Genomic DNA, 12,674 nt, shown 5'->3' with positions numbered 1-12,674 from the left:
CGGAGGCCCCAAATCCCGGACTTGGCGGGAACCTGAGCCTCTGTGCTCTGTGGCTGGAGCTCCTGGGGCTGGAGTCCGGGGCTCACTCTGCTCTGGGCAGTGGCCTCCACTCTGGCCACCAGGCCCTCGGCAGACACCAGAGGTTCGTGATGGAAGCACGCCACAGCAGAAAGGGCGCTGGGTTTGGAATCCACGTCCTGCATTCACACTCCTACTGTCGCTTACTAAGAGTGGGGACTGGGCCATGCCCTGCCACCTCCAGTCCTCGGTCTGCAAGTCGGTTAAATGGGAGGAACGGCCTCTAACGCCTCCTGGAGTCCTGAAACAGCAGCTGCCGCCACCTGGGCATAGACCCTGTACCAGGCCGAGTACAACTATTATTCCCTAAACCTGAGAGAAAAACCAAGGCTCCGAGAAGAGCTGACGTGCCCAGGGCATTCAGTTCGTGGGCGATGGAGCTGGCGGGGGATCTAGCTGCCAGTCTCCGAGGCCTGTGTTCCCCCCGACCCTAGATCACCTCTGTGGCTCCACCTTCAGAATGGGGTCCCCCTAAGGGCACAAGGTGAAAAGCCCCTTTGCCAAAAGAAACCCCACCAAACTGAAAGAAAGAGATTTCTAGGGCTGTATGCTACTGGGGGGCAGAACGGTACAGTGTCAGGTCAGCAATGGCCCCGTCACATGTGAGGCCAGCACCAGGAGGCAAGCCCCCTGCCCCCAAATCTCAAAACCATCCTACCGTCTAGAAAGCCCACCATTAGGACATTATTATTCCTTTCACCCCAAAGTAAATCCCTCGGGAGACCAAGCATTATTGTTGAACAGAGCCGTGGGACAGACGGGTAACAGGAAAGGAGCTCCCACCTACAGACCGCACTCAGAGGACAGCATTTCAAGGCTCCAGCCACCCAGTGAAGCAGGAATTACTTTATTTTACAGACATGGAAAGAAGCTCAGAGAGGTAACGCCAGGGGGGTGATGTGAGGCCAGGGAGCTGGCTCATCCCACTGCTGCCCCCCCAGCACGGGCTACATCTGCACCCCAAAGAGAGCACCCAGGGGTGGCCCAGAGGTAGGAAGAGGCAAGCGATCACGACGTTTGTTTTTCCTTTTAGTGGAAGAGAAGAAAAACCTGGTCTCACTTTTATGCTTTCAATCTCAGTCTGCCATAAGTCCACAAACCTAAAACATGCACTCTGGTCCCAAACGAGCGTAGAAACTCAAGCTCCATGACTCCACGGCAGAAACACTCTCTTGTGGATTTTACTAACTGTGGCCGAACAGGGACGGTTCGTGGTCCACACGAGAAGACGGGCTGGGTTGACAGTGCAGGGCCCAGCCGAGAACCACGGAGGCTGGGGGTCCTCAGGAAGGGCCTTGGAGGCTGGCCTGCCAGAAACGACCCAGCGGGCCTGGGAAGGGGCCAGCTGGGGGGACGGGGGACAAATGGGCGAGGCCGGCGTGTGGCTGGCACTGGCTTGGGCAGAAGAATTGATGGAAACGCTCCCTGCGGCATATATACAGGCATCTTCTGAAGGGAAGAAAATAGCCTCCGAGGGGCCCTGGGTGGACTGATAAGGATCGCTGGCCCCAAGCCACCCCGAAGCTTGCAGAAGCAGTCTGATCTTCTCACAGCCTCGTGTTCACCCAGCGGGTTTGAGCGCCTGCGTCAGCTGAGAGCAGAGGGACGGGCAGAAAGGACAACAGGAGGAAATGGTAATTGCATCCTTAGGTGCAAACACGATGGGAAGTTCAGAAGTAGGCTCAGATCTTAAAAAGGAGGAACATCTGTATTTCATACTAGGGCATTTGGGAGACGCCAAGGAGTGGCTTATGGCTTAAGAGAGTTACAACTTTGGCAAATCTAGATGCCCAGACCTCGATCTAGGGGAAATCCCTGGAGAGCTGAGTGTGAGCAATCCTAGAGCAAAGAAACAGCGGCTTCTGCTCTGCCCCAGAGAGGAGGCGATTCACACGGTGGGGCCACCGCCAGGCCAGAGTTCCAGCCCTGTCTTGCCGTGTGGCCACAGACCTCTCCTCTCTGGGGCTCAGTCTCCCCTTCTGCAACATGCGGGACTTGCACAAGGGCAGGCAGTGTCCTGGGAGCAGGGGCTGAATCCACGGAGGGGCTGCCTGAGCTCTGAGGTTCCTACTTTATGGGCTTCTGAGCTACAAGCTGTGATGGGCCCTCCCCTGGGACTGACCATTCCAGTCTCAAGAGCAGCTTATTCCTTCCACAGTCCTCCTGGGAGCTGGACAACACTGGGCCCCGGAAGAGGTCTGCATAGCCCGAGGACCCAGGCACCAGGCTGGGTGAGGGGGAGCCAGGGCCTGACGAAGTCTGCCCCCTGAGACTGGCCCGCACTGGGGAACACTTCAGGGAGCGGGACCTTGCCTGGATTTCAGATCGCAGGAGGCACAGAGTGCGGGGAGCCTGAGTGGACGTGCCCAGGGCGTGGACACTTACGAGGAAGGGCTTGGCCCTGGCGGCCCTGCCGCCAGCCTCCTCAGCATTCTGGAAGCCAAGGGCCAGAACCTGGACCAATGGTCTCCGGTGACGGCCTGACCCTGACCCTGGGTGTGTCCAGTCCACCCACTGACAGAGGAAGGGGCTCTGCCCAGGATGCCAGCAAGGACGGCTTCTCCCAGCTCTGCCCGCATCGGGAGGTCCCAGAGACACTGCACTGCACCAAGAAAGGAACAAAGAGGACGTCAGGGCTGGCAGAGCCTCCGGGGCCCAGCATTTTGCAGACGGGAGAATGGATGGCTAGAGAAAGGACACAGCTGGCCCAGGGCTAGTGACAGGTGGCCGCCCACATTCAGGCTGAAGCCGGTCCTAGAACTCCACTGCCTCTGTCCAGCCCGCCCTCTGGCACAGGGCTCGGAGGGGCCGAGGTTCTGCCCCTGGGCGGCTCACAGCGCCCGAGCCTCGGATCTGCAGAGTCTGCGGCCTCGACGCTTTCAGCGACGCTGTCCTCCCTAAAGTCCTGTGCGGTCAGCGGGCAAGAGCGGCCATCTCTGTTCTACTGATGGGGAAACTGAGGCCCATAAAGGAGAAGGGACTTGTGGTCACACAGAGTCAGGGACTGTGTCCCTGGCACCAACATCACACTGTCTGGGGTGGCCTGAAACACGTGATAGCCAACCCGGCCGGCCAGCTCTAGGCAGGTCCCTGAGCCCTGAAGCCCCAGTCCTGGTCCCCACCCTCCCCGGCTGGGACACAGCTTGTCCCTTCCCTCTGAAGCTTCCCCAACACACGACTGAACATATGAATCTGGGCATTTTGTGCAGAAGTTTCTGAATAAGAAGGAAAATATGTCCAAGTGGCCTACCAATATGGTTCTGGTCTACAGCCCAAATTCACCTAAAATCAGTGTCCACAAGAGGAGGGGTCCATGGTCAGCTCAGTCCCAGACTCGGCGGAGTGACCTCGGGGCAAGTCAACACCTTGCTCTCAGCCTGTGTCTTCATTTATAAAACCAGAGTCTCCGGGGACCTTCCAGGATGTGCACAAGTGTGCCTGGTCCACGACTCTGGTATCTAAAACATCATGCCTAAACTAACTGGTAATTAACCGGGGAGGACCCAACCAGCCACCTCCCCTCCACCTGACCTCTAGGGCACCAGGCCCGGGGCACCACCACATTCCACCGGGTCAGCTCCTGCCTGTCCCTCCCAGGACACCCTCCCCCAGAGACTGCACCTTCCACTGCGCTCCCTGCCGCCTGCAGCAGCCTCCAGGAACAATCACCCATTGTTTGGTGGGACTTCTACTGACTCTCGAGGACGATATCAACAGCGAAAGGACAGCTGTGGAACAACTAAGAGAACGTGGGCTCTGAAGTCAGAGAGCCTGGGATTCAAATCCAGCTGCTGCCGCTTACCGGTTGCTCCCCTCTCTGAGCCTCAGTTTCCCCACCTGTAAAATGGGTATGAAGACGCCTCCTTCTATTACAGATTGCTGTGAGAACTGAATGAGATGAACTAGATAAAGCATTTGACATTTGGTAAATGTAACTTCCTTTTTCCTGCGATACCAGCAACAACAACAACAACAACAAAACAATGACTGAGAGGTCATGATTCCTGCAACCTCCACTATTCGTATCACGGCCAAAAACCCAGAATAAATGGAGGCTCCGCTCCCAGCGACTGAACTGTGGCCATGAATATCTGAAGAGGATTTGGATGTGGCCAGATATCGACTGTTTTGGAACGTCGGCAGGGAACGGACAATGAGTCAGAATACCTGGGTGTCAGGCCCCCTCTGCCACCTGCGCTGTGTGACCTTTGGCAAATTTCTTTCTACCTCTGAGCCTTGGGTGTGTCATCCCCTGATGGAGGCAACAATAACCGCCTCAAAGAGTCGTTGCAATAAGAGCTGAGGCCATAAAAAGGCCTTGCAAACTGCAGACAGCTCCACAGGTTAGAGGGCACGGGTATTATTTCCATTCTGCAGGCACGGGCCCTAAAGAGGAAGGGGACCCAGGAAGCAGGGCAAGGAGAGTGGATGGAGAGAGAGGGACCTGCCTGGAGGAAGGAAGAGGAAGCAGAGATGCCCAAGCCCTTCCCCCACTGCCTTCCACCTCACCTCCCCCAGTCCTCTTCCACGTGCCGGCACCTTCCTTCCAACCGCGCCTCGAGGAGCCCTTCCCTGCAAAAACCCCTCTGCTGGCCTTCGCCTGCTCTACGTTCTTGCTGCCTGCCGCAACCCTTCCCACATAACGCTCAGAGCCCTGCTGTCACCTCCTCCACAAAGGGACACCTCCCTTGCCCCAGAGAGATGTGCCCCATCTCCCTGCAGACATCCCCTTCCTAAGAGCGCCCATCCCCTGCTTTTCGGGTGCCAGCCTTGCCCCTCCAGGTAGCAAGGACTTCGAGGGCCTGGGTTATGTTGTGTCCATCTGGCCCCATGGTGCCCAGAACTGGGCCCTAACCCTGCAGGTGCACAGCAAATGGGCCCTAAATGATGTGAGCCCGCCCAAACCCAGCCCTGCGGAACGGCTTCCGGAAGCTGGGTCCCAGGCCTTGTTTGGAGGCAGGCAGAAGCAAGATTCCCACCCAAACGGCTGAGGCTGGCCTGGAACAAAAGATTCTTTCAAAAGGTTAGTGGCTTGGGTGGGATGGGCAGGGTGGGAGGGATGCGCGAGAGGGAGGAGATATGGGGATATATGTATACGTATAGCTGATTCACCTGTTATAGAGCAGAAACTAACACACCGTTGTAAAGCAATTATACTCCAATAAAGATGTTAAAAAAAAAAAAAGGTTAATGGTCTCTCCCACCTCCTGAGGCCTGTCCTCTCTACCTGGGCACCTGAGCAAGCCCTTCGTGGAACAAGGAGGTAGGTACAGCTCTGGGGTGAGTGGACAGGGGTGCTAGATGCGCCGAGCATCAGGAGACCCGCCCGGCTCTGCCACTAACCCCGGCGTGGCCTGGGCTTGGTCGCCCTTCTCTGCATCCAGCCCTCCGGCTCTGTCTATGCGGAGACCCGCTGCCCTCGGCCACACCCCACTGGCACTCACGGGCCGTGACTGGCCACCTCCGCAGCCTGGGACCAGACTATGCCGGCTGAAATGAGGTTGACAAGCGTCAGTTTGGTCTGGGACTCCCTGGGGCCCTGTTTCCCATTCTCCCTCTAAGTGGGCAGACACAGCTGACCAGCGCCTGTCACTCCTCCCCTAGCCCGGGATGGGAGATGCAGGCACAGGAGACTCAGGTGATGGTGTCAGCCGTGCGCCAACCTGCCCTTAATTCTCAGAACCTTGGTCTCCACGGCTGCAGAATGGGATGATGGTCCCGGGCCTATGGGCCTGTCCCTTGGGTTGCTGGCAGCCCCCAAACCCTGGGGTGCGCTGTTCCAGGCCAGCCTCAGCTGCTTGGGCAGGACACTTGCTTCTGCCTGCCTTCAAACACAGCCTGGGACCCAGCTTCTGGAGGCCGTTCCACAGGCCTGGGTATGGGCAGGCTCACACCATTAGGGGCCCGTTTGCTGTGCACCCGCAGGGGCCCAGGGCCCCTCCCTCTCTCCTCCGCCTCCAGATGAGGCTGGGCCTCCAGCAACTGCCTTCCTCGGGTTGGGGGAGCCAGCTGGAGAACTATAGGATGGAGCTCCGCTCACTGCACAGGAGCTGGGGGCCCCCAGAAAAGGAACCTGGGCGAGGAAGGAAGGTCAGTCGAAGGAAGTGGGGTCTGGGTGGAGCATCTGCTGCTTCCGATGACAAAGGTACCAGCAAGCCCTTTGGGTCTGCCTCCCACCCACCACCACGGCCTCCTCAGACACATCTGCTGAAAGCGCTCACTAGCACGGCCTCCACCAGAATCCGAGTCCAGGTTACAGGCGACTTGGAGTTCATTGAGAAAGTTCCTCTCCTCCTGTCTTCCGGCTATAGTCCAAAGAGCCTGGCATGTCAGGAGGGAGGGCCATTTACCATCCTGCCCGGTCTCCCGCATCCCACCTGGAAGACCCAGGGGAGAAAGGCCAGGCTCCGTTCAGGGCTACAAAGCAGTTGTTGTCCGTATCGAGCCAGGGTACCCGGCCTGGGCGGTTCCGTGTGCACCTCCTATCCTGGGCTGGGGGAGTTTAGGGGGTGCGACAGGAGGGTGGAGGAGAACGCTGACACGTCTCCTGTCTTCTCCTTCCCCCAGCACAGCACAGCTAGGGCCACCAAAAGCCTGGGCTTCTCAACCTGAACAGCCCCCTGCTCGCACCCTTACGCTGCCATCCACCGGCCCGCCCAGCCTCCCTGAGGTGCGCTGGGAGCTTCGTCACTGCTTCTCTCCGCTTCTGAGAGTGGCCTGCAGGGCCTCCGTCAGGCCCAGATCTGACTCACCCCCGAGTTCAGGCCTGCTCTCAGCTCCCTGATACGTCTCATACCTCCAGTTCCTGACTACGCAGCCCAGCCCTTCCCCAGCCAGTGTGGTAGGGCCCTGGGGGTTTTGACCACCTTCCGGGGGAGTCCCCGAGTCTCACCTGCCCCACAATGGCTGCGGCCTGGGCCTGGCCACCATGAGGCATCAGGAACAGCAGCAGCCCGAGAAAAGGGTCCCTGGAGCCCGCCGTGCGGGAGGCCCCCCCGAGAACACGACAGAGACAGAGCAAAGAAGAGAGAAGAGACAGAATGGGGGACACCAAGTCCCAAAGACTGTCTGCGTTCCCGGACCCAGCCACTCCCAAAGCCCCGGGCTTTTGATATGAATCAATTAATTGCATTGTTTTCTGCTTACACCGGCTAAGAACTGTGCTTCCGTCACTTGCCTTCGCCTGACCGACACTCACGGCTGGCTTTCAGTTCAAGGCTGTTTCACTGTGTTGTTGTTTTTCCCCTGCTGGAGAAGGTTACAAAGAACACAGAGCCACGTGGTGCGGACGCTTCTCCAAGCCCCCAGTACCTGGCTCGTGCTGCTCGAAAATCACTTCGGCAAATGACAAAGTACCGCCTATTTTGGACTTTCAAGATTGCCCTTGGGCATCCAAAGTCGCCACTGTAATGAATGCCAAAGGTCTACTGAATGAAAAGGTTTTCTTCACGAGCTGTCTCCTCTCACCGCCCAGGCCTAAGTCACCCGGGGTGGCGGTGGGGGGCAGCGCCCGAGCCCTCCCCTGTGCCGAGGGGCTGGCCCACCCCTGCACTGCGCTGTGCAGGGCTGGCTCAGAGCTGGCCTTGACCCCAGATACTTGGGCATCCTTGGGGCTTGTGAGAATGCGCTGGGGAAAGTTCTGGGCCGTGCGGTTTGGAAAGCAGGGGAACTAGGAGGACATGAAAGCCTGTATGAGATTTACTGTAAGCAATTCGAGATCTTAGGAAAGAAAATAGATGGCTTGCGATCAAGCAGAAAATAAGGAAACCTTCTCGAGCCTTTGCACCCAGCCTGGGGCGAGCAAACCTCAAAGGCCAGCTTCGCCACTGTTCCTTCAGCCTCTGAGGGTGAAGTGGCCAGGCTGCACCCTGCTGCATTTGTGTCTGCCCATGGCGCCCTCACCCTGGCTCCACCCAGGGCTGGGGGACAGCCCGCGGACAGGAGGCAAGGACTCTGTTGTGACAGCTGCCCCTGGGCCTCAGGCATGAGTCTCAGAGCCTTGCTAGGAGGGAGGGACGGCCATGCGCTCAGTCAGACTCACGCTCACGCACACACACAATCAAGTCACCCTTCGCATGATCTCAGACACAACCACCAAACCCCACATCATCTCACACCCAGCCCCTCAGACTCACCCACCTCCCGTCCCCACACACCCTGCCACAAACGCCCCTCCTCCCCCAGCTCCACTTCTCCTGGCCGAACAGCATATGATTTGAGGGACTTGCTCTCTTTTTGGGGCTACCAGGTCATGTGTTTGACTGCCCAAAGTAGCACAGGATCACCCTGAAATGGTATCAAAGGGTTCAGCAAAGCTAAAACTGGACCCCAGAGCAGGAAGGCCCTTGGGATCGCCTGGTCCTGTGGTTTTTAAGCTGTGTTTGCAGAACTGGGGCTTCCCCCTAAGAGCGGTCTCCTGGCACCAGGGAGGACCCATCACCCATTGCAGGACGTCCCTGTGGCCATGTCTCCACCACGAGGCACCAAGCCAAGACTGAGGGCAAGACAGGACAGCACGGGGCACAAGAGGCTCCTGAGAACAGCTGGGAGAGGATGGGACCAGCAGCGGCCAGTATCCGAGGCCTGCCACCCGCCCAGAGCCCTGCCAAGCACACGACATGTATTTCTTCATTTAATCTTGTGAGGCAGGAATTATCATCCTCCTTTTACAGAGTAAGAAACTCAAGCTCAAAGGAGTTTGGAGTCAGGCCTGAAACCAAGTCTGTTTTACTCCCAAGTTCAGGTCCTTAAACAGCAAGCCCAGAGAACCCCGTCTGGGACCAGGCTGCCTGGGTTGAGCTGTGTGACTTTGGGGCAAGTCACTCGCCTCTCAGAGCCTCGCTTCCTCACCTGAAAGACAGAGATGGTGATGGTGATCGCACTAGTGACCCCTAACGGGGTTGCCGCGGGGATTATATGCGTCTCGTGTAAAATGCTACAGCAAAGGCTCTGGCACACAGGAAGCTTACTAGATGCTGGTTGCTCTCCTTACTGCCGATAAGAATGTTCTCGATGCTGTCTTCTTAGAAGAAGGGAAAGGGAGGCCACAGGAGTAAGACAACTCCCACCAAAGCACTGCCGGGGCCAACGCTAAAGACGGTCTCTGTGCAGGTCCTCCTGGGAGGCAGGGGCCAGGCTGCCCATAGCTGCCCTGGGAGGCTTCGGAACCACTGGCCTCCAGGACCCAGGGAAGGTCCTCGGGGGCCCTAAGCAGGAGAGACTGTCTTTATATACTCTCTCTGGGGACAAGGGGAAGGAGGGGACACCCACAGTGTTGTGTGTGTCTGTGTGTGTATCCATGTGTCTCTGTGTATATCTGTGTCTGTGTATGTCTCTTTCTGTGTCTATGTATGTCTCTTTGTGCCCGTGTCCGTCTGTGTGTATCTGTGTGTCTCTGTGTGCGTGTGTGTCTGTGACTGGTGGAAGGGGAGGGGCATGGCAGCACTGTGCTGTGCCCAGGCCCATGGGCACGAGGCTGTGCAGGTCCAGCGAGGTAGCCTCCCCGACACAGATGCCCCACAGGTGCCACGACCTAGGCAGGGACTGACCCCTGCGTGGCTTGGTTGGACGGGGCGGGGAGGCGGCAGAAACAGCCCCAGTGCTCCAGCTCTGGACGACGTGAAGCACAGCCTGGACATGGGGCCCCGGAGGCCCCTCAGATGGGCAGGGCTGCCAGAGCAGCTCCCTAAGGAGTGTGCATGTGAACAGGGTGCCCGGCCCCCAGGCTGACGAGCCCCGTGGCACCTAGAGCAGAGACACCGAGCACAGAGACCTTGGCCCTCAGAGCCAAGGAGCCCCCATACAGATGGGGAAACTGAGGCCAAGAGGACTGCAAAAGGGCCTGGTCCTCCTGAGAGCTCAGCTTCCCCTCAGGGAGCTCAAGGGTCTCACCCACACACCCGTCAGCCCAGGGATTAACAAACCCAGGCCTGGGGAGAAGGCAGGGCGGCTTACTGTCGCCGTGCACGTGAGCCCGGCCAGGAATGAATCATATCATTATGGCAGGATTAGAAGGAAAATGCCATTAGAAAGTGCACACACATGCATTTAATAAGGTCAGGAGCAGCGAGCAGCAGGCAGGCTAGCAGCACGAGGCTGCAGAGCCCCTGCCCTCCTCCTCCCACCCGCACCAGAGGCCACGGGGAACTGGGACAGGGCCCGCCCAGGACCAGGAGTGGGGGGCGAGCGTCTCCTTCTGCCGGGCCTCCCCAGCCTGGGCTCCCCATGGCTACTCTTTCTGCCTCCCCAGTTCCCAGGGCCCGCCTGCTCAGAGCTGTTCCCAAATCTTCCCCAACACCGCGCACCCCTGCAAAGTGCAAATTCATTCCCCCGGGTCTCCATGCCCTCTGGGGCCTGCGCTCTGCTGGGAAGTGGATGGGGCAATCGATTGTACTTTACAAACCTATTAAAGTGCTGTTAATCTGCTACCCTCCCTAGTGACACAATGCCCAGGTGACAAGTACAGAAAAGAGGCCGAGAAAGCTCCCGGGGAATGAGGGTGATGGCGGAACTCCAGCTCTCGGGCAGCCGGGAGGCCGCGTTTGATAAGGAAGCATGGAGTCCAAGCCGGGGACCCAGACTCCCTGCTCCGCCGGCCTCCAAAGCCCCGGGGCACACTCAGCCCCTCAGGGTTGGCCCTGCACACAGCCCTCGAAGCCTTCGGGACTGCCTTGGCCTACAGCAAGTCCACAGGGCCCTCAGTCATCTCCCAGTTCTTATGTCCCCGCACACGTCTCGGGGGAGTCCACGTGTGTGCTCAAGTACGCGCCCACTGCAGTGCCGCTGGGACACCAGGGAGGCTGTAAGCTCTCTGGGGGGTCTTTTGGATCCAGATCCCATGCACTCCCCAGCACACGTGGGGAGACGGAGAAGAAGGTAGCACTGAACACACGTGTACAAAGAATGTAACTGTTCTCTCTCTCCTGTCCAGCCAGCTGCCCCTAGCCCACTGCTTCATTCATCCATGCTCACGACGCGCCCACCGTGTGCCCAGCTCTGCCCTGGGCTCCGGGGAGGCAGCAGTGAACCAGACAGACAAGCCCGGCTGCTGGAAATGAATGAGGAAGATACTCACAGCTCTGTGGACCTGGACAGGATGGCCGACAGGGTGAGCAGGACACATCCATAGGGGCCTGCTTCAAACTGGGAAGAGGAGAGAGGAATGAGAACCCAGCAGGTGTGTGCACCTCCCCCCTGTCACTTCCTTGGGGACCACGACCCAGGGAGCAGCCTGACCCCGAGCCAGCTGCTTCCAGCCAGGTCCCAGAGGTCGCCAGGCAGCCCCATGGCCGATCCCATGCAGGTCTCACTAACCAGACTCCCTAAGGGGTGAGGGGCACACCAGCCTGAGTGACAATGGAGCAGATGCAGTGCCCGCCGAGGAACACCCCACGACCTCCGAGCCCCAGAAGCTCACGGACAGCAGTGGCCTGGCGCAGCCTCCACTACCGTGCAAGCGTCTTCTTCTCATTATCACATTTAAAACTATCCCGGGCCTGTGCTATAAATACTGTTATTACTGCCCTCTGCCGTGTGAGGAAACTGGGGCTCAGAAATTGAGTGACTGGCCCAAGGTCACACAACTTGCAAGCAGCCCAATGGGTATCCAGGGGACTCCATCTGATTCCAAATCCCTAACTCCTAAGGGATCCTAAGAACTGCACTGGGCAGAGAGTAGCAGAGAGCAGGTTGGAGGAGAATCCGGTGGGGATGTGCCAGTGAGGTGAGCATGGCAAGTGCAAGAGCAGATCCCATCGTTTCAAATTTTTTTGTTCATTGTGGATTGTTTGAGATTAATTTTAATAGTTTTAAACTATTGCACTAAAATATTATTTATGCTGCTTACTGAGGTCTGGGGAACCCCTTTGAATTTGGGGAGCGCCTCACTCGTCTTCCCATCTTCCCCTAGTCTTGACCCTGGTTTGGAGCCCAGAACCTGGGGGCCTGGCTGCCTGGGTTTACATCCCGGCTTTGCCACTCCTAGCTATGTGACCACGGGGACATTTCTTAACTTCTCTGTCCCATCTCCTCATCTGTAAAACAAAGGCAATAAAAATAGGACCCATCCTCATGAGGTTGTTGTGAAGATTAAGTGAGATCATCCTTGTAAAGCACTTTAAACAGGGCCTGACACCTGTGTTAGCTGTTAGTATGATGCTGGGTCCTCACTGCCCACGTGTCCAGTGAGCCCAGCAGGCCACGGATTAATGGATGGACTATGTCATTTCTGCTTCCTGAAGGAACACCGTCTCCCGACTGCAAATGAGTGCGAAGGCCTTACCCATCCCACTATGGGACAACAATTCCACTTTTGGAATTGGTGATGAAGATGCTGCCTGTTACAATAGTCAGTGTTCCTTACGGGGTGATCAGTTTCTTTTTGAACTTAAAACTAAAAAAGAAAGCTTACTTTCCTGGAACAATGAGAATCATATAACTTATCATACTGCCATTTTGCCTTGGCTGCCAGGAAGCTCAGAGCCAAATATGATGTTCAAACTACTCAAACTATTTTAGTTCAAACTGCTGATAGAATTATCTTTTCTTTTCCTCAAAATATAGACTTTATCAAGGGAAGACAAATACTGTATGTTATC

General features: G+C 57.4%; 1 protein-coding gene across 1 annotated transcript in view; it reads right to left on the bottom strand.

Annotated features, from left to right (window-relative positions):
* MINDY4 (MINDY lysine 48 deubiquitinase 4) overlaps window positions 1–12,674 on the bottom strand; it is a 113,221-nt gene that overhangs the window by 20,904 nt on the left and 79,643 nt on the right. Inside the window, exon 13 of the mRNA XM_082846630.1 lies at window positions 11,153–11,220. Within this exon, the coding sequence (XP_082702756.1) occupies window positions 11,153–11,220 (68 nt within the window). The remainder of the gene's footprint in view (window positions 1–11,152; window positions 11,221–12,674) is intronic.

The sequence above is a fragment of the Leucopleurus acutus genome (genome assembly GCF_964270905.1).
Source record: "Leucopleurus acutus genome assembly, chromosome: 9".
NCBI lineage: Eukaryota > Metazoa > Chordata > Mammalia > Artiodactyla > Delphinidae > Leucopleurus > Leucopleurus acutus.
The sequence above is the reverse complement of the archived record's forward strand: the minus strand, read 5'-3'. Positions and strand labels throughout refer to the sequence as shown.